The sequence below is a fragment of the Didymosphaeria variabile genome, assembly GCF_027946475.1.
Source record: "Didymosphaeria variabile strain IMI 356815 chromosome Unknown scaffold_2, whole genome shotgun sequence".
Lineage (NCBI taxonomy): Eukaryota > Fungi > Ascomycota > Dothideomycetes > Pleosporales > Didymosphaeriaceae > Didymosphaeria > Didymosphaeria variabile.
In genome coordinates this window covers 4,119,074-4,145,822 of record NW_026611621.1, presented here as the reverse complement: position 1 = coordinate 4,145,822, position 26,749 = coordinate 4,119,074, and the positions used below count along the sequence as shown (strand labels likewise).

The 26,749-nt window shown below is 52.7% G+C and overlaps 10 protein-coding genes across 10 annotated transcripts; 4 read left to right on the top strand and 6 right to left on the bottom strand.

Moving 5' to 3' along the window:
- Positions 1–350: 350 nt before the first annotated feature.
- On the top strand, positions 351–5,002 carry N0V89_003081 (uncharacterized protein; the record flags this gene model as incomplete). Its single annotated transcript, XM_056211883.1, has 7 exons — positions 351–844; positions 894–1,492; positions 2,831–2,875; positions 2,926–2,994; positions 3,050–3,424; positions 3,475–4,004; positions 4,079–5,002. 7 exons carry the CDS (start codon positions 351–353, stop codon positions 5,000–5,002), a joined length of 3,036 nt encoding a protein of 1,011 aa, XP_056075356.1.
- A 603-nt stretch (positions 5,003–5,605) lies between these two features.
- On the top strand, positions 5,606–7,084 carry GPI17_1 (GPI transamidase component; the record flags this gene model as incomplete). The annotated part of the gene is made up of 5 exons (XM_056211882.1): positions 5,606–5,795; positions 5,890–6,114; positions 6,173–6,226; positions 6,256–6,927; positions 6,999–7,084. 5 exons carry the CDS (start codon positions 5,606–5,608, stop codon positions 7,082–7,084), a joined length of 1,227 nt encoding a protein of 408 aa, XP_056075355.1.
- Positions 7,085–7,365: 281 nt separating this feature from the next.
- N0V89_003079 (uncharacterized protein) lies at positions 7,366–7,886 on the bottom strand (the record flags this gene model as incomplete). Its single annotated transcript, XM_056211881.1, has 4 exons — positions 7,366–7,521; positions 7,571–7,604; positions 7,658–7,791; positions 7,857–7,886. 4 exons carry the CDS (start codon positions 7,884–7,886, stop codon positions 7,366–7,368), a joined length of 354 nt encoding a protein of 117 aa, XP_056075354.1.
- A 447-nt stretch (positions 7,887–8,333) lies between these two features.
- On the top strand, positions 8,334–10,174 carry N0V89_003078 (uncharacterized protein; the record flags this gene model as incomplete). The annotated part of the gene is made up of 3 exons (XM_056211880.1): positions 8,334–8,441; positions 8,615–8,730; positions 8,788–10,174. 3 exons carry the CDS (start codon positions 8,334–8,336, stop codon positions 10,172–10,174), a joined length of 1,611 nt encoding a protein of 536 aa, XP_056075353.1.
- A 76-nt stretch (positions 10,175–10,250) lies between these two features.
- On the bottom strand, positions 10,251–12,083 carry N0V89_003077 (uncharacterized protein; the record flags this gene model as incomplete). The annotated part of the gene is made up of 1 exon (XM_056211879.1): positions 10,251–12,083. One exon carries the CDS (start codon positions 12,081–12,083, stop codon positions 10,251–10,253), a length of 1,833 nt encoding a protein of 610 aa, XP_056075352.1.
- Positions 12,084–12,657: 574 nt separating this feature from the next.
- Positions 12,658–13,863, bottom strand: N0V89_003076 (uncharacterized protein; the record flags this gene model as incomplete). Its single annotated transcript, XM_056211878.1, has 1 exon — positions 12,658–13,863. One exon carries the CDS (start codon positions 13,861–13,863, stop codon positions 12,658–12,660), a length of 1,206 nt encoding a protein of 401 aa, XP_056075351.1.
- Positions 13,864–15,592: 1,729 nt separating this feature from the next.
- Positions 15,593–16,652, bottom strand: N0V89_003075 (uncharacterized protein; the record flags this gene model as incomplete). Its single annotated transcript, XM_056211877.1, has 4 exons — positions 15,593–15,999; positions 16,047–16,387; positions 16,440–16,548; positions 16,574–16,652. 4 exons carry the CDS (start codon positions 16,650–16,652, stop codon positions 15,593–15,595), a joined length of 936 nt encoding a protein of 311 aa, XP_056075350.1.
- Positions 16,653–17,324: 672 nt separating this feature from the next.
- Positions 17,325–20,860, bottom strand: N0V89_003074 (uncharacterized protein; the record flags this gene model as incomplete). Its single annotated transcript, XM_056211876.1, has 4 exons — positions 17,325–18,261; positions 18,311–19,143; positions 19,193–19,360; positions 19,559–20,860. 4 exons carry the CDS (start codon positions 20,858–20,860, stop codon positions 17,325–17,327), a joined length of 3,240 nt encoding a protein of 1,079 aa, XP_056075349.1.
- Positions 20,861–21,932: 1,072 nt separating this feature from the next.
- On the top strand, positions 21,933–23,200 carry N0V89_003073 (uncharacterized protein; the record flags this gene model as incomplete). The annotated part of the gene is made up of 3 exons (XM_056211875.1): positions 21,933–22,128; positions 22,323–22,504; positions 22,622–23,200. 3 exons carry the CDS (start codon positions 21,933–21,935, stop codon positions 23,198–23,200), a joined length of 957 nt encoding a protein of 318 aa, XP_056075348.1.
- A 282-nt stretch (positions 23,201–23,482) lies between these two features.
- On the bottom strand, positions 23,483–26,639 carry PMT1 (Dolichyl-phosphate-mannose--protein mannosyltransferase 1; the record flags this gene model as incomplete). Its single annotated transcript, XM_056211874.1, has 7 exons — positions 23,483–24,043; positions 24,091–24,560; positions 24,607–24,822; positions 24,870–25,647; positions 25,696–25,979; positions 26,028–26,317; positions 26,368–26,639. 7 exons carry the CDS (start codon positions 26,637–26,639, stop codon positions 23,483–23,485), a joined length of 2,871 nt encoding a protein of 956 aa, XP_056075347.1.
- Positions 26,640–26,749: the final 110 nt, after the last annotated feature.

Sequence of the window (26,749 nt, the reverse complement as noted above, 5' to 3'; positions counted from 1 at the left end):
GCCACAGAGGCGGTCGGACTACTTTATCTTGCGTTGGGCATCCTTTTCTGGACTCTGTATCAGCCCGCCGAGCAGTCCTGTACGTATTTCCTCTGTTCTGCGCCGAAGCCGCGCCTTGTTCTGCGGTCTCGATCCGCAGACCTGTCTCGTAGCCTTCCACCATCATGTCAAATAGTTCACTGATGAACCTCGCGCATACAGACCTGCATGTACATCAGCTGTTAACTTGCCGGATCAGTATTCAGAGCCAAATCAATACCTTGCTCCTCACTTTCACCGTTCCTCGGGCAAGCCTGACCTGAACTGCACCACCTCAAGACTACGACTTCCTCCTACTGACCAATAGCAAAATGGCCGACGACGATAACTTTGACATCGACATCTACGGCGACGAGTCCGGTCCAAACTACCAGGATGCCACTGCACCGCAAGCGCCCAAGCAACCCAACACCGTTGCGCACGACGATTCGCTCGAGCCGACCATGGACACAACAGAGAAACCGAGGGATGCAGATGCAGCAGACAAACGCGATAGCTCGGTCACGGGAACAAATGGAACCTCACAACAGGAGAATGGCACACAGCAAATCTCAAGCACTGGCGCGTCAGCAAACAACCAGGCTTTCCTGAAGCAGGCTCCGCAGCAGCAGGGCGTGAAGCGTAAACAAGGCGAAGACGACGACCGGCCAATGGATCCAGGCGCTACTGCGGCACTCATGATCAATGACCTAAACTGGTGGATCAGCGAGGAGGACATTCGCGGCTGGGCTAATCAAGGTGGCTGTGAAGATGAGCTCAACGAAGTCACCTTCAATGAGCACAAGGTTAACGGTAAAAGCAAGGGGTACGTAATACTGCCATGCCTGACGACCTTCTGCTGACGCCCATTAAAGCCAGGTTTACGTACAGTTACAGAGTCCGCAAGCTGCCACCGCCCTTAAGCATCAAATAGAAGCCCTTTACAAGGACCAAACCCATACTAAAAAGCCCACAGCTATCTTCAACCCGCCCCACGTCAACCCTTTTAAAACTCTCCCGAAAGATGTGCCCCAGCGTGATAAGAACCGCGGCGACCGATCATCTTCCGGCAACTTTGGAAACCAAGGTGGGCAGGGAGGTAACTTCAACCGCTTCAACAATCAAAGAGGCAACTTCAATAATCGAGGAAACATGGGCTTCCAAAGGGGTGGCTTTAGTGGCCCAGCAGGAAACATGGGCGGCAACATGGGTGGGTTCGGAGGGCCTGGCCCTATGAACAACTTCGGGGGTGGCCCAATGGGCGGAATGAATAACTTCGGCGGAGGCAACTTCAACCGTGGCGGCATGATGGGGGGTGCCATGCGGGGAGGCATGAACAATCGCGGGCGTGGTGGTATGGGTATGAACAACATGGGCGGTATGAATATGCCCATGGCAAACAACATGATGGGCATGGGTGGTGCAATGGGCATGATGGGTGGTAACATGGGGGGCATGATGGGCGGAGGCATGGGTACGTCAACCGTTCAAGATCTCTTCCGCAGTGGCGCGTTCCTGCGTTACTTTTCCCTGGTGTATTGCAAGGCGCTGACATTCCCTCCCTCGTGTAGGCGCAGGCCCTGGTGGTTTCGCCAACAATCAAAACCACTTCAACCCGGGTTTCTTCCAACAGGGCCAAGGTGGAGGGGACGGGAACTGGAACCCACACGGGGCCAAGAGACCGCGTCCAGAGTGAGCACCTTGGCCGGACGTACACATGTCCTCGCCCTCGACGCAGGACCGAACCAGCCGGGATTCCAACTACGGCTTGGCCCTCGCTGCTTTCGCTCCTACCCTATGAATGTAGGCGCAATCGTTTCTCTCCCTGTCCCTGTAGGACCATTTTCAAAACTCAAACATAATCTGGACGATATCAGGCGCAATCAGGAGCTTATGGCGCATGGGGGCACACGGCATCTCGAGGATTATGTCGGAAGTCGTTTCCTTCCTTCAACTTCGATTCCAATACAGTCAAATTTTGTCTCTGAGTTCTTCCGCATCCATAACATGGTGTTGCGGTGCACATGTATATTATTGTCTTCTGGCTGTGATGACCTCGCACTTCTCTCCATTGTCGCTATATACATTATCTCTACATCGTTTTCGTCTACATCATTCCATCAGCTTTCTCTATATTTGTTTTAATATATGATGAGGCATGCGGGTTTCTCGTTCTGCAGTCTGATACAAGTAACAGGTTCCCGGATCACGCGCATGAAAGTTGCGTCCTACACCATAGCATCCTGTCCACTTTACCCCGTACCTTGCGCAACCTGGATCGGCCTACCCGCCTTTGCGGCCCGCGAAAGCTGCACGCGACGCAAAACGTCCTCAGTGTACTTGGCGGAAAAATCGAAAGGTGCTGTTCATTTGGCTATAGGGCCGACGGGACCTGCAATATGGTACCGCAGGGAGCCGAATAGGCGAGTCGCAATTCAACCAATCCCGCTCCCTTGTTCTCCTATGCAGCCTACCTACTTCCTAGCCCGGTTCATCTCCCAAGCCCTAGGACTACCTTGCTTCGGGAATCGTGGATGGAATTTAGTCAAGCGTACCTCATGGAGAATAATGGGGTCGGCCCTTCATTTACAGGTCCCCCTGCGTCATTGGAGGAAATGAAGACTTACGCCAACATGATCATTTTAAAGGGAACATCGAGTCACTGGTATACAGAGTAAAATGATATATTTTGGACGTCGCCCATTCAATACTCGGTCGCACAACTACGCTAGTCGATCCAAGCTCGGGCATTCGTAGGAGTCCCGTCAATCCAGCGAAATGGTCGCCAGCTATGGGCTGATGCTCTTCGGAGCTCTGCTTCAAGGCGTACTTGCTGAGAACGCACCATATGCTCAATGTCAGTTTCCAAGACATCAATTGTCCATTGAGCAGAACTGACAAATACAGGTGGTGGCACAGGCTACACCGGCGAGACATCGTGTCCAAGCGGGTACACATGCCAAGCCCAGAATGATTGTACGCCATTCGTATTCTATATCACGATAAGATTCATTTAACACCGCCTGCGTAGGGTACCATCAATGTGTGCCTGGGACAGCAGCCACCAGCTCGTCGATCGCCGCTTCTTCCGCAAAGACAAGCTCCGTCGCTACTACGAAGACCTCATCAACTGTGACGACATTGGTGACCTCACCAACAACGTCGGCGTCCGCATCTGCATCCGCTTCTGCCACCTCTGGAGCGGGTGTCAAGTGCACGGGGACATTCACGCCAGTCTCTGCCTCGGCCTTTGTCAAGAATATCAACCCTGGGTGGAACTTGGGAAATACACTTGATGCCGTTGAGGACGAGGGAGATTGGAACAACCCGAAGGTTACCGAGGGCACTTTCGACGATATCAAGGCTGCTGGCTTCAAGGGTATTCGATTACCCGTGACCTGGGCTTGTAGGTGTCTTCGTGGTAGAACATCGATCACCGCTGACAGTGAACCCAAGACCACTTTACATCCGGATCGCCAAGCTGGGACGTCGATGCTGCTTGGCTGCAACGCGTTTCTGATGTCGTCGACATGATCACTGCCAGAGAATTCTATACGATTGTGAATGTGCACCACGATAGCTGGGTTTGGGCTGATGTTACTGCGTCTGGTGCGAATCTTACACAGATCGAAGAGAAGTTCTACAGGCTTTGGTACCAGATTGGGACAAAGCTTGCGTGCAAGAGCAGTTTGGTCGCCTTTGAGCCCATTAATGAGCCTCCCGGCACTACTGCTGAGCACGGTGCAGAGCTCAACAAACTCAATGGCATCTTCCTACAAGCCCTTGCCGACTCTGGCGGGTTCAACACTCAAAGAGTGGTGACCCTGGTCGGAGCTGGAGAGGACTCTGTCAAGACAAGTCAGTGGTTCCAACGGCCAGATGCGAAATACAAGAACCCGTGGGCGATCCAATACCATTACTACTCCCCATACGACTTCATCTTCTCTGCGTGGGGCAAGACGATCTGGGGCTCGGATGCGGACAAGGTACGTTCTACTCTTGAGCATACATTTCCCGATTTCTCGAAGGCTGGTCACTGACCGTTTCCTCCGATTTCCAGGCCACTCTAGATGCCGACTTTGCTGCTATTCGTAACAATTTTACCGATGTACCACTCATAATCGGCGAATGGGACGCCAGTTCCGTCCAAACCGAGACCGCCGCGCGTTGGAAATACTTCGACTTCCTCATCCGCACGGCCAATAAATACAACACCGCAACAGTCCTCTGGGACAACGGCGCAGACCACTTCAACAGAGCAACACACCAATGGCGAGACCCAACTGCGCTCTCCATTCTGACCAACGCCGCAGCCGGGAAAACAAATAGCCTACCAGAGAGCACGACCGACGTCTCCGCAACATCGCAATCCTCCTCCGCATACGCCTACCACAAGGCCGGCGCCGCAGTTACCGACACAGTATTGCCGTACCTATTTAATGGCAACACACTCTCCAGCATTAAGAACACTAAAACAGGTACTGCCCTCACCAAGGGCACAGACTACTCCAGCAATTCCTCCGCGATAGTCCTCACCGCATCCTTCCTCAAAACGGTAATCACATCCAGCACCGCGACCGGCTCCCTCGCAAACCTTACAGTGACCTTTTCTTCTGGCGGCCCTACTAATATCGACATACTGCAATACGCCACGCCAGTCCTCGGATCCACCACTCAAGCCCTGCCAGCCACGTCTGTAGACCTTTCAATTCCGATCACGTGGAAGGGTCAGAACCGTCCTGCGACTGTGAAAGCCATCAAGAGCGACGGAGGTATCTTGATTGATGACTGGACGCAGTATCTAGGCTCCCTGCAGCAAGGTCGCTTGACGTACTCGGGGCAGTGGGATTGGGACGCAAACAATGTCATCCTCAAGTCAGCTGTTTTGGATGCGGTGAGAAGCGCAGGGAAGACTACTACGTTTACCTGGGAGTTCTACCCACGCGAGCCGACGAATGTTGCCAACTTCACGCTGACGGTGTAATGTTGGTGACACTTTCCAGTTGATCGCACTGTGTAATTACAATAAGCAGGATATAATCAATACCGGCCGTATCAGTAGTCGGCCCGTTTCAGTACCAAGTGTTTCCTTCAGGATCAGCAATGCTGAGATTTGCAATATAAAGCCCTCGTCCAAAGATATTCATGCATGTGCACGAATCTGAACTACTAGATGCATGTGGGAGTGAACGAGTCTAGACTAACCGATAGCTCAATTCAAGGGATCGTCAGCCATTACTTATGAAGAGAGCGCTTGCGAACGAGACTCTTAAAGTTTTCATAACTACACGTTGTACGGTGCTTGTCGGTTGGAATGCGGGAAGGGGCGCGGGGTGGGGCTCGTGGATCTCGTTCAGTAAACACCAGAGATCCAGCCAAGGTCAGCGGACATAAGCTTCTAAACCCTCTCAAGCACACTACTGCTTCTAGAAGCTAATTATGAGGCTAAAGCTGGCACGATTCGATCGACTCGAGTCATTACGTTTCGGTTCGGCATAAGTGTGTCGGTATTCTACAAAACGTGATCGCGTCCTTATAGTTGGCCTCATCGTCACAAGTAGCTGATCTGATTTGTTTATTCGCAATAATGCCTCTCTCAGCTCAGGGTGCACAGAAGATCAAGACGGTACTCGATGCCGCTACCAAGGAGGGACCCACGGGTATGAACGGCCTCACCTTCGTGGCGGTCGACAAAGAGGGCAAATCTCTTATCGAACATGCCTCCGGCATGCGTTCTATAAACTCGCAAGAGCCTATGGACATGGAAACAAGCTTCTGTAAATGCTTTGCAATCTTACATTGGCATTCGTCCGTCTGACTGGTTTATCACAGGGATCGCATCCTGCACTAAAATTGTTACCACAATTGCAGTTCTGCAGCTTGTAGAGCAAGGTAGTATACCACTCGACGATGCTGAGTTCATTAAAAAGCTCGCACCGGAAATCGGCGCGAAGAAGGTGTACGCTGATGGGGTCAATGGCGTTGATCAACAGGGCAGTGTCACGATGAGAATGCTGCTCAATCACACCGCTGGCTTCGCATATGCTTTCTTCGACCCCAGGGTTAGCATGCGAGGAAGACCCATTGGTATTGGAGGTTAGCTCCACCTTCAACACAATCTTGGTACTAGGCACTGCTAATATTGTCTGACCAGAGTTCAACGGTGACGAAGAGGATATCATCAATTCACCGATGGTCAACCAGCCAGGTGAGCTGTGCTAATACCGTGGGATTCAGCCGATTTACGCAATTTGAAACCAGGGAGCATGTGGGAATACGGCATTAACATCGACTGGGCGGGCATCGTCCTTGAGCGCCACACCGGACAAAAGCTGAACGATTACATGCAAGAACACATCTTCAAAGCCCTAGGCATTTCCGACGTCACAATGTTTCCCACAGAGAACATGAAGTCCAACCTCGCATACATGCATCAACGCGACCCAACAACTGGAGCATTGAGCGAGCGCGATCATTTGTACCATCGTGCATTCTGGCAGAACACAAAAGAGCAGCAGCAGAAATTCTTCCACTCAGGCGGAGGTGGCTTGTTCGCGAAGCCGAAGGAGTATCTCAAGGTTCTGACGGCACTCTTGAATGACGGAGTCAGTCCCACGACTGGAAATCGTATCTTGAAGAAGGAAACGGTGGATTTGATGTGGGAGAACCAGATTCCGAATCAGCCGAACTTTGCGCGTGGTGGTCCGCCGGCGGCGGATCCGCTGCTGTCGAACAGTGTGCCTGAGATGTATCCCCAGACTGGGAACCCACCACAAGGATGGGGTCTGAGTATGTTCCTCACGATTGCCCCAGGAGATACCGGACGTGGCGCCAACACTGGATGGTGGTGCGGACTTGCGAACCTTTTTTGGTGGGTCGATAGGGAGAAGGGTATTGCCGGAATGCTCTGTAAGTGCAGATGCTCGAAGTTCCTGTAGCTGTGGTATATGCTTTTTCTCCATATACTGATTACCATACAGCGGGCCAAGTCCTCCCCTTCGGCGATCCAAAGGTAATCCAGGCGTGGTTTGCGGTGGAGAAAACGCTTTATGACAACCTTGAGTAGAACGAATCATTGTTTTGTCTTCGTTCGAATCTTAATAACAGTATTCTAATGTTGACCAGCTTGCAACACATATTGAAGCTCTAGTTTATAGTATTGAATGATGTATTCGCTTCCTATGTGTGACACATTAGAGTGCATATTACGAAGCAGAAAGAGGGAGGCTTACCAGTGTATCCCTCACTGACTTATTACTGGATATAATCCATAGGGGGTATAATTCGTGAAGCACTGATCGTTTTATCGCAGGGGTATCCTGCCATTTCATTCACCATCCGTCGCCACTACGAGACATCGAATTTGTCCCACCAGCACGACTTGTCTATCAAATAGCCAGTCTCGTCAAGCTGTACGCCCTCAGAAGCGAGGAGTTTCCTTTTTGACGTCTGGTTTTGTCCGCTCGGCACCTTCTCCCAGTCGCCCTTGAAGCCTCCGATAAACTGTAGGTGTGTCAGTCTTGTGCTCGTTCGATATGACGTTAAATCTTACTCCAGTGCTCGCAAGTACCCGATGACAAGGCACCCTGATAATGTCAGTACACGTAGTTGAATGATTGCTCTGGTTGCCGAAGCTTACTCTGGTGCGAACGGATTGCTGCGTAGCGCTCCACCGACGGCTCGTGGGCTGCTTTTAAGGACCTTGGCCAGCGCAGCATAGGTCGATACCTTGCCTTCTGGAATCTGTTCACCGCTGAGGAAGCTGTTGATTGTCTAGAAGGCGCGGCCTAACAAACCTGAAGCAAAAGGGTGTACACGCGCATTTGGAATGCCGTCACATTGCCTGCGGGTAGCGTCTTTCCCTGCATTGTGATGGATAGTTTCTTTGAGGACACTCGTGAGAAATCGAAACTGAAGCTGGGGGCCACGCGTTATATGCATAGTCATGGGCAACGCGCAGTCACGAGACTTGCTCTCAAAGTCACCACTCAGCGTGCGAGAGCAATTGTCCGTGCATACGGCGCCAACGTCTAGTGAGCATTGCCATCAGGTGCATAGGCTTATGGATAATTTCTCTTCGACTTCGACCCTGGAGTGACTCATAGGGAAGTACTTTAGGGAAGGTTTTCTAGAACGGTGTTGCTCACTGCGAAAGCGATAGTGCGCTGCGGTACCCGGTAAAGGCCCCGCTTAATTTTTGGGCACGCCGAGACGTCACTGCAACCATCTCCAGGCCATAGTAAACTCATTGGATCGTTGACACCACAACTCTTCCTCCGAACTGGTGTGTGCTCTCGTAACAGCAATAATTAAAGATGCCACCCAAAAGCAGAGATTTCAAACCGAAGGCCAAGTCGAAAGCTTCGAACCCACAGTCAGAAATTGAATACTTGGAGGCGGCAGAACAACATGAACAGGCAGGAGTAAGTGATGCCTCGAAGACAAGGTATCTCTCAACGTAGGGAGCTGGAAGATGCATGCTTTAGTTTGCGCACGATCCGATCCGGCTTTTCCAGGTTCTTAGCAACCTACTGCATTTAGACGTTCAGCTGGCGTGCACTCGGGTCGCTTACGCTAATTTTGTCTTCCCGTCTAGGGCAAATGGCGAGCTGGAGACGCAGCGAAAGGAGCAAGATTCTTCCAACGCGCAATTCAGATGTACGATGAGGGACTGGTGAAGTTTCCACAAAGTTTTGACCTCGCGTACAATAAGTAAGTTGATAATCCCGCAAGCCTAACTTGACTTTTCCGAATGCTGAACATACTCAGGGCACATCTCGAATACCAAACTTGCGAAGATGAACGCGTTGCACCTCACCTGGGCAGCAAGGTCGCCCTGCTGCAGGAAACCCTGGCCTCTCACCGTGCGGCACTCTTATTGAACCGCGAAAATTTAGACATCCAATTTAATACCGGACAAGTCCTCAGCTCGCTAGCAGAAGCACTATTGGAAGACGAGGCCGAGACTGAGGCGAGAGTAGCCGCACGTCCATTGCTCGAAGAGGCGGCCGATCTATTTGCCAAGTGCCTTGCTGCGCAACAGCGGGAGTATGAGCAGATGGCCCTCCAGTGGAACACTATGCAGACTGAGCAAAGCAACCTGCATCCCAATGATGCAGGTATGCAGACGGAAGCGGATGGTGAGAAAACCACAGATGCTGCCTCGGAAACTTCTTCCGCCACTGGGGAGTGGGCTACAGTCGAGGAAGCCCTTACACCCGAGGTCATTCTGGAAACATGCACTGCACAGCTTGGCGTTCTGACGACGCTCCTGGGCTTGTACAATCCCACTGAGCTATCGAGCCTTGAGAAGCGAGTTCAGGAGGGCCTTTACACAGTCAACACCAGCATCTCGACTCTGATCTCCCTTGTGGACAATGCTCCTCCGCCTCCAACAGTAGATGAAAGAGCCGGTCCTACATTATCCATATCGTCCCCCAGCACCAAAAAGGAGCACGCACTAACGCCCAAAGACGATGCTCTCCTGGCCGCAGCCATATTCCAGGTCGCCGTTGCAGAAGCATCCTACCGCAACGGAAACATCACAGCACCGCAATATGCCAGCACGATCTCGACGCTGTTTACCACGTTGATTCAGGGCTCACAGTCTCCAGAGCAGCAAGTGGCGCAGCAGTCCGCCTATGCCGATGCGCTCATAGACGTGGCGGAAGCAGCATCTACGTCTTCGGATGCCGAGACTCAATGGAATGCCCTCTCCGAAGCGCAAAAGCTCCTCACGCAACTAGTCAAACCCCAATACAACGCCCATCTGTCGCCTGATCGCCTCGCAGACATATTCGACACACGAGCGGACATCGACCTCACACGCTTCAGCCTCTCGTTCGCAGACACAGCTAAAGCAGCCTGGAGGTCGAGTCGAAACGTGCTGGTTTCTAATGCAGGCGTATTTTACCGCGGAGCGAAGAGCTACGCCGAGAGAGTAGGAGACGGAGAGCAAGCAAAAGCCACCGGGGCAAAGGCAGTTGTAGCGGAGGTTTTAAAACAAGTTCTTGAAAAGGGTGACGGTGCTATTACAGCCAAACATGAGTGGAAAGCACAGCAAGCAGAAGTGAAGCAGGCGCTCGAACAGATGGTAAACGAAAATATCTTGGGCCAACGCGAGGGTGAGGAGGTGTTGAGGATAGTATCTCAATGAGCCACTCCAGGGGATCTAGTATAATGTCGGGAGTCTAGCTATGTATGCTAGGTATGGCAGCTACAACCTAATCTGCTCATTGCAGTATCGCGATTGCATTCAGCGTCTGATCTGCCCAATCTGCAGATGCAACATCCAGTTTCAATGCCTCCCAGTCGCTGTCATTCTCGATCACTACGCGCCCCATTGATCGCATAGCTTCGATACGATACTGAAGTATAGTACCATTATCGTTTAGTTGGGGTGACCTTATGACCGGCTTCGTAGACCCAGATTTGCCAACTCTTGGTGTTGCTTCGGGCCTCAGTGCAGCAGAGACATGACGCAAGCCGTTTGTGTCGGATATAGAACTGTTCAATGCATCTGTTGGAAAAGCGCCTAAGGAGAACTCTGTGTCTGGTAACGACATACTTTCGTGGCCTCCATCGCCAATTTGAGCTTTAGTGGCCGCGACAGCAAGTCCACGAAGGGTATCGGGGCCTATTTCAACGCTGGCCCTGCGCAATGAGTCACGTATTCTGTGCTCGTATTGCTCCATCAAATGGCCGATGCAAATTAGCAGATCAGCCCAAGATAACTGGATGAGGAGTGCCTCCATCGTATGACGAAACCGAACTGAGCCTAAGATACTCCTGTCCGTCTTTAAAAAGACGTTAAGATGTTTTATATGAGGGGTTCGGTCATGGTCATTTGGTGGATCGCCACCACCAGATGGAGGGTCATCGACTGACCAGGCAAAAGGTAAACATAGCGGCATGCTTGTATTCGTTAAGTCTGGGCCTGTGCGTGGCTGTGGACGGACGGTGGCGGTAAAGTAGGGGCGACAATCAGATGAAGCAGCGACGCCCGGAACATCATGGCCGTGACAAGAAGGAAGCTTGCTGATGGAGGGATCCTGCTGCTGCATTGCTGCCGCAACTCCATCAGCAGCTTCCACAACGTCTTCCTTTCCCCTCGCTCCTCCCTTACGAGTTTCGATGGCGTATACGCGTTGCCTTTCGTTGGTAACCATGCGGCGAAGGAGAGGGGTGACTAGACTGATGAGCTTGTTGCCATCTCTTGGCCAGACGAGATCACTGTCTGTTTGTACTTCCTCTTCTCCTAATGCCCTGGCAACTTCTTGAGACTCACCCCCCGCTTGTCTCTTGCTGGCTGCACCCTCTCCAAAGAACCGCTCTCCAGCGCCGCCATCTAGGAAGCCCCGCACGCAGTTAAACAACCGCAATTTGACCATGTCAGTATCGCTTTTCCCTCTGTTGCCAACGCAGCTTTGCCGCTCAGGATGCGCAGAATCAAGCATGTACGATTTGGCTTCGGCTTGCAGATGCAAGAAGCTTTCAGGAGAGAGCTGTAACGACATGAACAGCTTCGACATTGGGAGGCGCGTATATTTACGGGGAACCTTCTCGGAAGGTCGGCGGAAAAGGGCTACAGCCGAATGTATGCCCGGTGTATTTGTGTCGCTAGGCTCTGCATTATCTGCCTGCTTGTCAAGGCCCGGGTTCAGATCAAGCGTACCCCCGCGCGCAACGTACTGTCTTGATTTATTAGTAGCTGTCGCATGCACTCGAGCGCGCTTGAGGCCGGGCGGTGCACCGTCTTCATCTCTGTATAGATTACTCGACGATCTCTTCCTCTTTCCCTTCCGTGTAATCATGGTGTTGGCAGTATCCGATCTAGCCAACACCTGCGCCTTTTCAGCAGCGGTAGTTGCAGCTTCCAGCAACTCTACCAAGTTATGAGTTTCTTGCAGAGCGCGAGTGGGTATCTCGGACATTTGAGAGGGCATGAACCCATCGCAATCGTTCATCGAGGCGGATCTAGAGGAGCCATAATCGCCAACTTCTGATGCCCACGCGACGTTTGCGGGTGGCAAGTGCTTCTTGAAGTCTGGCGCGTTTGCTGCCATGGTGACAAACACCAGTCGAGTATTCGGTGGCTTACTGCACCATCATGGTATCTAGCGAATATATCTAGACTGAGGAACGTTAGCATAGTGACCGAATTGCGTGCTAGCATCAACTGCGATAACAACTACCGACTGGACACGCATCTTACTGCGCTCTCTAAACAGCTCCGGATGATCCGAGGATGCCACATAACGGTTCTGATCGAAGCCAAGAGCAATAATGGGTGTCGATATCGGGTGTTTGTTGGACTCAATTACCTGTGGAGTGCCTGCGCTGTGCGTGCTTGTGTTGTGTTTGTGCTGTTTGTGTCGTTTGCATCCGCACTGTGCGGGCTTGCTGGTTATGTGATTGGTGGTACAGCTTCTTCTCCGAGAACACCGAACATCAAAACACAAGCATGCATTCCTTATGTAAGCTACAAGGGTCGTATATTATTACATCGATGAGCAAGGTATCTGACTCGCATGCATCAAATCGTCATTGGCATTGCCTCCATCTTGTACACTCTACTCATGCTTGCGAGGCAAACCTCCCTGAAGCCTAAGTTACCTGGAGGTGTACGAGTACCTACGATCAGAACCCATCTCCTTCGTGCCACTCCCGTCCAGCCTCCTTGGCACGATTTTTTGGATCTTTGCCCCTTTCCCAAGCGTCTGTCTTCAACTTGTCTATAATGGACCGAAGCCGCTGGATGTCCTTCTCCAATGAGGCCCCCTTTTCTGGCTCGGGCTGCTCCATTTGCTCAGCCTCTGCGAACTTGCCCTGGTCCTTTGCTTCTTGTATGCTCTTTCCCTGCTCTCTCCAATCATTGAGCTCATGCTCGCGATCCTCCAGTTCGTGCTTCCTCTTCAGGAAATCCTCAAACTCTCCTTCGCCGCCAAAGCAACTGCCATACTGATCACAGAAGCAAATGTGTTCTTTAGGACAATGCACGTTGTTCCCCGTGAAAACGAACTGCCAGACGTACTCCCATATACGGCCGGACATGGAATCATGTAGCTTTGTCGAAAAAAGCCAGTTGCGGTACCAGAGATATTGTGCAAACGGCTTAGCCTGGATGCGCTCACGGGAGAGGGCAAACTGAGCGCAACACGGCTGTGCAAGCACAGAGGGCACAGGGTCAAGAGGAAACAGCTCGCTCCAAGACTTCGCTAGCAGAACTTCTTCTTGCTTGAAAGCGTTCCTCTCTGTCTCTCCGGGATGCATCCAGTCCGGACAACCCGGATACCAGTTGCAGCGCATATTCACGAAGCCTTCCCTCCACACACGGGGCCGGCTCAGTCTCTTGATCATGTCGGCGGCATTGTGCCCAAGAAGATCGTCATTGTGCCAAGTATACTGGTGTGCATGCATGAATATGGCGACGTCAGGCAGGTTGTCGTAGTTATCGATGATCCACGATAGATAGACCATAACCTCGTGACCTTTGTTCTTGGGCGGGTGCAGCGGCGCGGTGGGGTCGTCCGCGACATATATGGCCTTCTCCTGGTCCACGAGCTCCCTCTCCATCCATGATATATCCTCCCGCTTGGTCTTGGCAATCACCAAAACTGAGGTGTAGTTGTGGTCTGGTGGCAGGGGCGAGCCAGCCTTGAAGTTTGGCTTTGGATTCCAATTGACAAAGTCCGGCTCTGTATGCTCTGCGCCAACATGATCGCCGAAGTGCAGGTGCTGGGGCAAGCTCTGCCAGGACTCGCGCGATGTGCGACTCGAGTATATGAAGAGACAGAAGACGAGGACACCGAGGGCAAGGAATGGGATGAGCTTCCGCTGCGTCATGATACGCGAGCCGGGAAGCAGCGCGCCACGGCTCGGGTGTTTTGCGTGGGGTCCGTGGTGCTTTCTGGAAGCGGCCGTAATATGGTCGTCGTTTGCGCGCAGCTCACCTTAATGATGATATTCGTTGCGACATGGGCGCGGGCGTAGCAAGAAGCTGGTGTAAAAGTGAGAGGTGACAAGGAACCGACTGGCCGCACTGTGCGAATCTAGCCATTACATCCCTTTCGCAGCGTCGTACTATGCCGCGCAAGCCTGAGACCAAGCGTCGTCAAGTCACCCCCACACCTTGCGTCCTAACGCCTTTGGCAGTAGCCGTATCCCTACCTGTCCTAGCTCTTGGCGCTGGCCGTTCTGTGTTTATAAAGGCCTACTACGCGTCGTGCAGGCTGTTGCACTGTGCATGCTAGGCAGGAGCCACGTTTCACCATGGAACCAGTCACCGTTGTACGTGACCCTGTGCTTAGATAATTACCATGTATTTGGAGCTACCCGCAGTGCGCTGAGACGCAACGAGAAGAAGCCTGATTGTCACAGCCATCAGCGAGTCATTCATTTACGACTACAGTATCATTCTATGTTGGTGGCTTCCGATGCAGATCTAGGTCGTCAGAGCCTACATAATGCTCCGGGTAGATGGCGTTTCGCCTACCATTATTCGACCGTCAGATTTATACGCCGAAGATGTTTTGGTGCACACCAATCGGGATCAATATATGCGTATACGTCCCTCACCGGGGATTTCGATATGAGCTTGTGAGCTTGCGCGACAGGTTTCGCACTGTGTGACCGCACGCAAGGCGGACGACACGCCTAGAGGGATTTTGACAAAAACGAAAGGAAACGGCAACGCACCTGTGTCTAACAGCAGAGTCGAGCTGAGGCTGCCATGCAAGCACGCGAAACCTACCGCCTGAGGAGAACAGTCTGAGCTCCTGGGCCTACGTAATGCCCGTGCTGGAATAACGCAATGCCCTCAAATCGTTGTCCAGGCACTGCTGGAGGATATACGTTATGGTACCGGCAATGTGAAGGACGATATTCGCAATCCTGAGATGACCAAAGAATGTGTCGAAGATCGCCGTGTCATGGAGGAATGAACCATCACTTGCTGTCGAGAATCAGGTGATGTGTGAAGAAAAGGCGAGAGATGTGGCCGCATTTATAGGTGTGATGTAACAGATATAGCGGATGTTGATTTCTAGCGCACTTATTGATGAGTGCGGGCGATGACAGTGGCTGCTGGCGCGCCCGCTGTCAGGGTGGAGCCAGATATGATATTGAAGTATTTAGACAGTGCTGAGGGCGCGGAATGTGGTGACGACTGATAGTTCTGACGTCCTGGACGCATCGAATGGGGGACATATAGAAGTACAATTTGGTGTCGACGCAGACGAAGACGCATTGCGCACCCAAGGCCAAGTCTGTGGCGTTGGGAACCTTTACCGAAATGTTGATACCGTTTCTCCTAAGGAAATCCACCGAGTGCCGAGAACCGTGATGAGATGCTGAGGCTACAAGATGGCAAACTATCGAGTATGCTACTTGCGCCGTGAACCTTATTGAAGAACTTTTGTCGACCATATCCCCGAACTGTGACGTAAAGCCGTATTAAACCGAACCGCAAGAAGTGTATAGGATTACATGAGAGAAGAGTCGAGGAGTGTCGCCCAGACTGGGATGTGCTCAGCAGCTCAAAACCGTTACGGCGCTGGTAGTGTCAGCGACGCGTCTAGCGGGAGTAGCGTTCATCACCACCACCACGGTCCTCGTATGGTCGACCTCCACCGTAAGCTTCCTGGCGAGGGGGAGGAGCGTCTCCATAACCGCCAGCTCCACCTGCAGGCGGGGGCGGGCGCTCGTTGTAGTATCCTCCACCTCCGCCTCCGCCACGGCGCTCCTCGCGGCCATAGCGGTCGTCGCGAGAGGCATAGCGATCAACACCACGCGAGCCGTAGTCGTCTCGGTCCCGGCGATAGGGTCGATCCTCGTAACGAGATCCTCGGTAGCCGTAATCGTCACGACGGCCGCCTCCATACCCGCCTCCGCCAGAGTAGCCACCACCACCGCGGCGATCCTCGTAGCGGTCACCGTAGCGGGGAGGACCTCCGCGACCTCCACGACCCCCTCCACCAAATTCTGATAAATGTTAGCTCTTGCATCTAGACTTCATTCGTGGGACTCACCACGCTTGGGCGGGCCGTAGTATTTGCCCGGAGTTGGGGTACGTGGACGAGCGCGACGGGCCTTCTCGATGCTCAATGTCCTGCCCTGGTGAACTTCACCCTGGAGGCCCTCCTTGGCAGCGTCGGCCTGGTCAGAAGTGACCATCTTGACGAAGCCAAAGCCGCGCGACTCCTTCGTATGAGGATCACGCATGATGTTGCACTTCTCGACTTCACCAAATTTCTCGAAGAGACGGGTGACTTCTTCCTCACTCAGACTCGGATGGATACCAGTCACGAAGAGGTTGGAACCCGGGTTGCGGCTGTTGTCGTCCTCATCGCGCGAGTCTGGGGGCGGGCCTCTGTGTGCTGTTAGTACAGCCGCATCGAATCCGGGATGACGAATATCATTACCGGCTGTCGCGATTGATGGGAGAAGCGCTGCGAACGCGAGAGTCATCTAGGTCACGACGGTCGGCGCGCGGAGACCTGCTACGCTCACGATCGTAGCCACGGGGCTCATCTGCGCGGTGTGTCAGTAAGCTTACCAGGAGCAGCAGGCGAAGCGCACGAGTAGAACATACCATCGTAGCCGCGTTGCTCGGACTCGTACTCCATCGAAGCCATGTTGGTAGATGGTGGTTAGTTGTGGGTTGATGCTAGTCGCTTGAGCAGCGAAGTGGAATTTTTGGTGACTGATCGACGCTACGCAGGCGGTCGCAAGGGGTTCCCAAGGCTTGCGCTAGGCTGCCGCAAAGGGGAGAGGGCGCGGTAGCTAAGGGTTGGTGGGTAAGAGACGAGTGGAGAACAGGACGCGGCAGACGAGCGCGGCGATATTTATGGCTGCAGGCCCAGTTGTGGACGGGCAGCGTTGGTGAGGGAACAAAGACGGCAGGCACGCGGGCTGAAGTGAGGCAGCAGCAACAGGGGTCACGGGTTTTCCACACCGGGCGTGTCAGCAGCGCAGCGCGTCTTCCGCCTTCACGCCTCACCATTGATAATGCGCTCCCCTTCAGCCCTGCACTTGCGCTGACGAATCTTGCTGCGAATTGAGCACACATATTGCACCTGCATTTAGAGAAACAAGATTATACATAAACATCATGCATCCACGCTAACAGTCCTGTGCAACCCTTGCAGGACATCGAAACACGTCCAGCCTGAGACAAAACCTTCTCAGAACCAAACACCAAACACCAAGCACCAGAAATGACAGAAATCCTATCGTGTACACTTGAAGATGTACATTACAAGCGCCGCCCGCGTCAAATCGTAAACATGACATGCAACCGAAAGGTGCTACCGAAGGCCACGGTTTCTGTTGCGCTTGTTTCGCGCAACCTCTTGTAGTTCCTCTGAAACAACTGATTCCGGTATCATGGCTTCGGATCCAGCCAGGCCATTCAGCTCATCGTCGTCCAGCTCGCTCAACTCTTCGCTCATATCTCGCAACACGTCTCTGCCGGGCCAACGCTCTTCGTAGACGGTTGTTCCTTCGGGATCGAATTCTTTCATGTACCAAGGTACACCACCGTGATGGATTGGGCCAAGCAAATCTTGGTCTGACCCCGGGGGCGTTGGCGGTGCCGCGGTCGTGTTATTTCTTTGGACCCCATCCACATCCATGGGTTCAGGATCCGCGACTATCTGCATGGTGTCCTGTCCGAGCTGGGCAGCGATAGCAGCTTCATCAGCAGCCTCATCCCGCGCAGATCGATGAACTTCGGATAGTTCCTCAGGCGTTGGTGCATGTGGCATGGTCTCGTCGCCTTTGGCTGCGACCCCATCCATGATCGTCTTCGCGGCTTGGACTGCACCACCAGAGGCCCCGTCTTCAATGCTCCCATGCACACCGTTAGTAGAAGCCGAAGTAAATGGTCGTGTACGTAGTTTCTGGTCAAGTATGGCCTCGAGATTCGGGACCTCTCTTTCGAACGGTCTGCCGGCCAAGTCGGACTCTTTATGCATTGCATCGTCAAATAGAGGTTGAATGCCCTTGATGATGCGTTTGGCCAGCTTCTTCTTCTCCTTTTGCTCAGCGGTTAGAAGATTGTGAGCACCGCCGCCAAGCTGTTGTTCAGCATCGCTGACGTCCACAATGGCAGCAAAGCCAATGACTGAGCTGAACACGGCTACCATGTCTTCGCTGAAGGCTTGCACAGACGTGTAAAACTTCTCTGCAAGCCTAGTCTGCAACTCCAAAAGGCCTTCTTTGAAGATGTCTTTGTTGTCATACCTGCAATGACAAGTTAGGGACCATTTCATACGTTATGAACCCAACTTACATTGCAGCTCGCTCGAGGATCGGTTCAAGCAATGGCGAGATCGGGAAATACATAGCATCGAGCATATTTCTTAAAATCATAACATCCTTGAGCCTCTCAGCCTCACGTTTCTTGACCGTTTCGCACATGATGAGGATCGACTCCATATCATCCTCAAGAAGCTCCGCAAAGTGAATACGGCGTTGAAGTCTAGGTCGACCGACAGCGCCCATTCCCGCAAAATTACGCCGAGTGATCTCCATCGAGGAGAACGCATCTAATTGAAGTTGAAGGCGTTTAATCAGGGCCGCGCCGCGCCGGGCTTCTCGTTTCAATGTCCAGTATTTGCAAGCTTCCTGGACGAATTCCTTGCGTTTGCGAACATTGAATCTTATGAGTGAGTTTTCCACGTTGTGATACACAGCATGGGGTACAACTGGAGCTCCAGATGGAAGTCGCCAAGACTTCACAGCTGGTCCTGGACGTCTGCGTCGATTGCTTGAGCCATCATCTTCCTCGGGACCTTCCACAGACGGTATAGGATGCGTAGAACCAATAGATAAAGCATATGCCTGGCTATCACCCCAACGAACGTGCCGCATCGTCTGTCGATAGAAATATTTGGCTTCAGCTAACGCACCGTCCACATCATTCTCGCGTCGCCAGTCGCTAGGCGAATGTCTATCGCAATATGCCTTGAGGACGCTGGCATCGTGTGGGTTTTGGGACGAGGAGGATTTCATCTTCAGGCACAAACGAGCCTTACGTGCGCACGTCACATGGAATGCCTCGAAGCAGGACTTGTGGCCGCATTGGATGCATGCGCCCATCTTTTGCTTGCAGATATAGCAAGTCTACAATCCAAGTCAGCGGCTGTGGAGAGTATCATTGTGAAGATCTTACCAGCTTCCACCGTGTCTTTGGCACCTTTTCGACATCTTGTACAGGCTCCTGAAACGTCGTGTTCGCTAACGATACTTCCGGAATCCACATTGCGCAGAGAAGATGCGCCCATTTCATTGCAGTGGTTTGCTTGAAGGCACCATCAATGTTCGGACAAAAAATGCAACCCTGTCATTGTTAGTGAAGCATGGATGTTGAGTAAAGGTGTAAAACGTACCGGCTGTTCACTCACAGGGGTGCCACGCCCCACTAGCTGGCATCGTCGGCATAGCCATTGTCCTTCCGGTATGAAGGGTACGCCGTAGCACTCTTGGTGTACTGCCAAATCGCAACCATCGCAAAATACTATAGCATTGGTGTTCTCACAATCACCGTCGTCGCAAACAGCGCACTTTGTATCCTGCTCGTCGCCTTGGCCTGCGGGCTCTCCATTAACTGCAGCTGCTGAGCTGGAACGTGGTCGATGGGTTTGTGGGGGTTTCGGGTTTGGTTTAGGTATCCCTGTACTTGCGTTAGACAACTTGCCGCACTAAACAGACGCAGAATCTTACGTTTCTCGAGAGCATGCCACTCTTTCTCGATTTGTGTGATGGTGACCTCAAATATTGCAGGCTTAATAGCCTCTACCCCCTCATCTCGCCGCTGCGCGTTGATAGTATCCAGCCACCGATCGTCCTGCTCGTCCATGTCATACTCCACACGCCCAACTCCAACCGCACTCGAGCCATCGCCTTCCGATTGTAATGTCAGGTCCAAGTCCTCCTCGATCGAACCTTCAGGCACACGGATCAACGCCTTCTCTGGTTTCGCGAAGATCTCGCTTTCTTGATAGCCGATGCTGGCCATGGTCCGGTCAACATAGTTGATTTTGACAGCTTCGCTTTCTTCGTATGCCTTGAAAGTTTCCACTTGGCGGGTAGAGGGCTTGGGTAGATTCAGCTTTTCCTTTGGATTCATAGTCGGCAAAGGGTTGATGCGCGGTCGCGGGGGCGAGCCTAATCCGTTCAGCATGGAGTCGATCTTGCGAGGCGGCCGCCCTGGGCCCCGTTTTCGGGGAGTCATCTGAACGCCATTGATAGTGGAGGCATCTTGCGAAGCTTGCTGGGCGCGAATGCCCTCGAACTGGGCGGACACCCCGCTGTCGATGGCATACTGTCCAGTATAAAACCCGTTGATAGGTGTGCCGGGTGCGGATTCGGGGGGACTTGTGCCGTCGACCTGGTCCGCGCTGAATATGGGCAGCTCGAGATCGATGTCCAATGTCTGATGAAACTCCTCCCACCCGCGCTCTTCGCGCGGCTTGTATCCGTCGTGTTGCGCCACTGCGGCGGCTACTGCGGCGGCCGAACTGGATCGTGGCCCAGCTGGCGGTCGTTCGCGTCGAGGGCGAGAATATGAAGGGGAGGGCGCGTCGAGAGGCAGCCCTTGTGCTTCAGCGTTCATGCGGCCGATGCGGCCACGAGGTCCAGTGTATGCGTAGCCCCCAGGTCCTGTGCCGCCTACCGGTGTCTCGATGCCGTCTTCGTCGACGTACCTGCCACCACCACCAGGCCCGCCAGGTATGTACTTGCGCTTTTTGAGCGGAGGCGCAGAATCGGAGATGGTTCGCTTGAGCGGTCGCCCGGAGCTCCTCACGCGTGGTCTGGGAGTGCCGGGCAGCGGCGCCATTGGAAGAATGTGGGTCCCAGCCAAGGTGGACGAAGGGCGCGCTCTCCTGGATGCGAGACGAGGGGTTCAACGCGTGGGTGCTGCGAAAGGTCGGGGAAAGTGGTCCTGGCGCGTTTATGCGGTGCGGCGCAACAGCAGCACGTTCATCGATCGTGCGGCGGGAGCGACAAGTGCCGTGTGGATGCGTGTCTGCGATGGGGCAATCCACGGTATCTCCTGCCGCGAGCGTTGAGGTTGGAGGTGCCCGCTGGCCCTAGTCCAGGGATGGCTAGACCCGCCGGGCAAGCGTGGAGGTACAGGAAAGCTTATCCAGTAGCCGTGAAAGGCGTCAACAGGTGTTTCCGCCCGAGTCGTATTCTCTAGATCTAACATCAGCCTGGCAGAACTTATCTCTTTTACTAATATCAGCAACCGTGCACTTCGACGTCGCGCTGTGAGAGTAGGAAACCCGGCGAGCCATTTTCAAGATCTGTACTCCAGGTCGTTGATTGCATCTAGAAAGTGACGCAATGAGACTGCAGGCCTTGTTGATGTCTTCGGCTCATCTACGGGCTCCAAGTAAATGGAGCGGATCTCAAGAATGTGCATACACATTACCATGCAGAGTGCGTTCCTAATTACATTTACGTGCAAGCGCATCGTGACAAGCAGGCCCACCTGTGATTGAAAATGCGGGTCACCATGTAGACTGATATGTCGCTGATCACATTCTCTGGCAAGTTGATGGCACAATAGACGACCAGCTGAAATAGTGCCAGATATCGGACTATGGTACTTATGAACCAGCAGCTATGTAGCTTGAGCATAGTCTACGTGGCCCCTGAAACTGATGCTGTACATGATATTGTTCCCCCTGCTCATGTCCAAGCGATACCATAATTTCAGATGAGTATGTTGCGATTGGTGTTGCACGTGTAAAGTCGTGCTTGCCCCGCCACCATCCATTCGCAGTTAGAACCTCCGCAATATCTCCATTCTCATGCGGCATAAGCAACAGCCCTACCACCTCTGACATCGTTCACCCCGGCATAGTCAACCTTTGTCCACAGTCGACCTATTAACCTCTTCAATAATGGCTGCCACCAAGGCCACGGTAGGGGTTTTTTCCATCGGCCAAATGGGCCTGGGCATAGCGCAACTACTCCTCGCACGTGGCTTTCACGTTGTCACCAATGTTAGCGATAGAAGTACCGCGACACAGAAACGCACCAAATCGGCGTCCATCGAGTGTGTCTCCTCGGATATGGAACTTGTTGGTAAAGCAGACTGTACGCAACATTCTCATTTTGGCTTGTTTTGAAGGCCTTGTAACCGGTTGGCTACCACCAGTACAAAGAATCGAACATTAGATCGTTCGCATCGATGTTCTGGTGATTTGCATCCGGCGACCTGCTAGTTGGTCGTATTGCATGTCAAACATTCCTCGCATGAGCACTAGACTGATTCTGAATCTTTGACCTAGATATATTATCGATCGTGCCTCCAAAGGACGCGAAAGCCAACGCAGAACGCATCTTGAGCGTATTTCATCATCAAGCCGACCCAAGGCCTGGAAATGGGGAACCTCTCTATTATGCAGATCTGAACGCGGTGTCCCCAGAGACGGCTAGGAACATTGGTGCACTTTTCCAGAAAGAAACGCGGGTGAGTTCAATCAGGATTCTCGATGCACCTACGGCACATCGTGCATACCCTTTATAATTTCTATCAGACTATATTAGATCTAAATGCTATCCGTTCACCAAGTAGTAACGAGTGTAGGTCATATTCCTCGATGGCGGCATAATCGGCGGTCCACCATCCCTAACCCCAGGGAGCATCGACTGGAAACGCCCCGGCATCCCCACATCCGGCCCTCACCCACTCTCCGATGCCCCAATCGCTGGACGCGAACTCGCAGACGTCCTCAACATTCGCCACATTGATGGGAAAATTGGCACCGCTTCAGGTCTCAAGTGCACTTTCGCAGCTCTCTCAAAAGGCTTCACAGCCCTAGCACTACAGTCTTTCACTACAGCGGCGTCTCTCGGAGTGCTACCGCAACTACAGGATTACATCGAGCAGTACAACCCCAGCGCAAAGGCTCGTGCGGAAAAGGGGATTACGGGGTGTCCGCCGAAAGCGTATAGGTGGGTGGAGGAGATGAATCAGATAGGGCAGTGTTTTGAGGTGGAAGGAGGGTGGCCGGATAGTGCGAATGTGTTTAGAAGCGTTGCAAGTGTGTATGAGCAACTGGCAGTTGCTGTGGAAGAGAGGGGCGGGGCCGAGGGCATGGAAGAGCTGCCAGGTGCACTGGGGGCTTTGACGAAGAGCTTGAAAGACGGACAGAAAGAGTCATGAGAGACGAATGTTTAACCATCACGGTATTAATGAACAATATGCCCAGGTTTGGACCAGTGTTCTCTGTCAAACGACCGTAACTTGCATCAAGAACCAATCTAGAGTATACGATCGTACTCCCACGAACAGCGCCATCGCTACCAATAAGATATACCCTATTTTACAAACGCATGAAGCATGAATTACACCACGAAGCAAAGCTTGTCACCCCTACCAAACAAAATCGGTGGATGTCCTCATAGCTACCAACAATCCTCGAGCGAGATTGCATTGTATCATGCACTATTGTGCGGACTCTTGCGTCGCAGCTTTCGCCTCGCTAGCAGGTTTAGGGCTCTTCGCTTGTTTTTCGACGCTCATCTCCTTCTTTTCGTCTTCGCTGGCCTCAACCGTTGGTGGGAGTTCACTTGCTTCTGCGTCCTTTCCTTCCTTCGTCTCAGGATTTCGGCCCTCCACATCCGGGTGAGGAGGCGCAACGCCTTGGTCCTCGGCCTCTCTAGCCTCAACAAGTGACTCATGTAGTTCGTTGCCTGCAGAGTCTACTATCCGTGTCCGTGTTTCGTACCGTGTCTTGAAGCTCACTTTCCCTTCCAAGGCTTTCACTTCTTCTTCGTCAAGTATTCGACCATTCTCATCACGGAACTCAATGCGTTCTTCCTTTGAGAGGACCGGAAGCTCGTCGGGCTGAACCGGGACGGAGACCTTAGGCTTTTCAGAGAGGACTTCGTCTGGCTTCTTTTGCTCTTGCTGAACCGGCGGAGGAACCTCCTTTGGAGCTGCTGATACAGGTACCGCGGGAGAAGAGGTATACGGAATGATCCCTTCTGTGGTGTATTGATCATACTGTAGCTGTTAGCTTGGTATAATTTTGGCGCAATATGTTAACTTACTGATGTCAAGAAATTGTTGCAGTCCCAGTCCCATGTGCTGAAGAGCTTGACGCTATTACACTGGTCTCTGGTCCAAGGGTTACCGTATGCAAGCGGCGAGTAGGTTTGGAAAACAACTATAGTGACGGCCAAAAATGCAACAGCAGCGGTTTGGCCGATCTTGGGATAATCTTTGATGCCAAGAATATCAAAGCGATAGGCGACGAAGTCGTACATTTGGCAAAACGCCATGATGGCAAAATAAAGGGCTGGAAGATAGTGGTGCAAGAAGAGCTGGCGGGCCATGAGGTAAAACGGGAAGTAATGGAAAGCCCATCCGAGCAGCGACATGCCAACTTCGTAGTCGAAACGCTTGAAAGTGACATTGGAGTAGTCACGGTAGCCGCGCTGCCAGCGGAGCACAGCAAGACCTTTGATGGCGATGTAAAGGCCAATGATGGCGGTGGAGCTCCACCAGATGACGGGGTTGCCTGAGAACGGTTAGCATATTCTCGGGTGTATGCGCAGGAGACTGACCGATTAGATATATTTGCCTAGAGTGTTTGCCCCAGAAGTTGATACCCCTTCTTAGAAAAGGCCACGAAGGGGGTCGAGAGTCCCAAGCGTGCGACTCGACGAGACCGGCATTGGTTTTCCACATCACTTTTTGCAGCTCCCAGAACTTGCCGAAGAAGCCAGGATTGCGGTAATTGACCTTTTCGGTCGTATCGTTCATGAGAGGGTGGACGTTCCCTGAGATTATGTTAGCGTGGCCTAGTTGATGGATTTGAACGACTCACCCTCGATGTACCATATACTGTTTGGCAAGGTTCCACCGCGTGCACATGTTACTTCCTGTTGTTCGAAGCCCCACTCCGGAAGCTTGACTTTGTGGGAGAACAAGACACAACCAGTCATCAGATGCACCAATCTGAACTTGGTTTGAATGGTCCTTAGACGCTTCTTCGCCTCGGCACCATCGGACATGGATTTAACAATCTCCACGCGGAAAAAATCATTGGCATCGCCTTCGAACCCTTCGTATCCATATGCTGATACTTCGTTCTGCCAATCAGCCTCTGTCACTGGAGCCCTGACATCATGCGAATGAAGACGACGGTCAGAGGTGATATGATAAAGCCTAAGAACGGCACCTTCCTCGATGTTGATAGGGCCCAGGTTGTCCCACGCTTTGGCACCTGAAGGCTTCGGGCCGTCCAACACCTCCGGGAGAGTCTGATTTTCCAGGATCCAAATGTTGTTCTCGTCCTTGTGAGGGTACAGAGTAATCTGCTGCTGCTTGCTTCCTGTCGGATACATGTGGGAATGAGAATGCAGGTACCCGCCTTGGGTGTTCCAATGACGAATAGAGACACGGCTTCCAAATGCAACATCAGCGGGCACATCCTGCATGCCTTTCGAGTTCAAAGTTGCCTGAAACTCAGAGGACATGAAGCCGTCGCCGTCACCGGGGTTCACAAGACAGATGAAGTGGATCCCGAACATCGCCATGTAGAAGGACAGCGGAATGACGACCAGGCAGAAGAGGCGCGCAAAGAAATGCTTGAACCAAAGACGCTGTACGGGTTCAATACCTTGAAATCAAAAGGCACCAAGGGCACTTACAGGAGTAACATTTCTTGTGTCGCCGAGCAGGACCCACAGCTGAAGTAAGGTCAAGCTGCCGACCCAGGCGATGGTGAATAGACCGACCCACTTCACACTGAAAGTTGCGCCCAGTCCAACACCAGTCGCAGCGAGCCAGAACCACCATGATGGCTGAAACGCTTTTGTAGGACCTTGCTCATGTTGGTTCGTAAAACTTGTCCAAGCGAGGGCAGTGATAGCAGTGAAGAGGACGAGTGGTGAGTCGAGTAGGATGAGACGAGACTGAGTGACGAGCGCATTATCTACACCATATTAGTATCTCTTCGTAGCAAAGCTGTGTCCCCACGAACCGAAAATGACCAAAGCGGCACCTAACGAAGCCGTAGTGGTTCGGCAACCAGCGGCTTTCAAGGTAAGGAACATAGTCGGAATGCTCAGAATGCCACAGACGGCAGGTAGTAGTCGCATGGCGACGTATGGTACACCTGGTTCTACGTAGTCCTTGCCAATGTCTTTGAAGTCGAAATTGCCATCGAATCCAGCGAGCCACCCGGCGAGGGTGATCAGTAGTTTCGCGAGGGGCGGATGCACATCCATGAAGAATTTGCCCTTGATATACTTGGAGGCAAATCCACCGAAGCTGAGGATAGTCAGAGGAATGCTGCTGTCTACCAGACGGAAGTGACGTACTGAACCTCATCGAAGACAACGCTGCTGGGCTGATAGATCCTGTACAGGCGCACGATAGTAGCCACAACGACCAACAACACAAGCATCTGCCAGTCGGATCCCGGCAGGCTAAAGATGTCATTGTCCCGCACACCCTCGGAGGTGTAGCCTACAACCTTGGGTTTCTGCTGTTTCCGCGCATTGGGCCCAGGAGAGCGCGAGGGCGATTTTCCAGTTCGACGTCCATCCGGTCTTTCGGCCAAGTAACCGGATGCCGCTGGGCGGTTCGCCATGGCGGCGGTCTTCGTGGGGTGACAGCTGGGGTTGTTCGACCAGGGCGATTGCTGGAAGCTATAGCTCACAGCGGCGCGCGTTCAATTGGTAGGTCTGGCGTCAGTAGCAC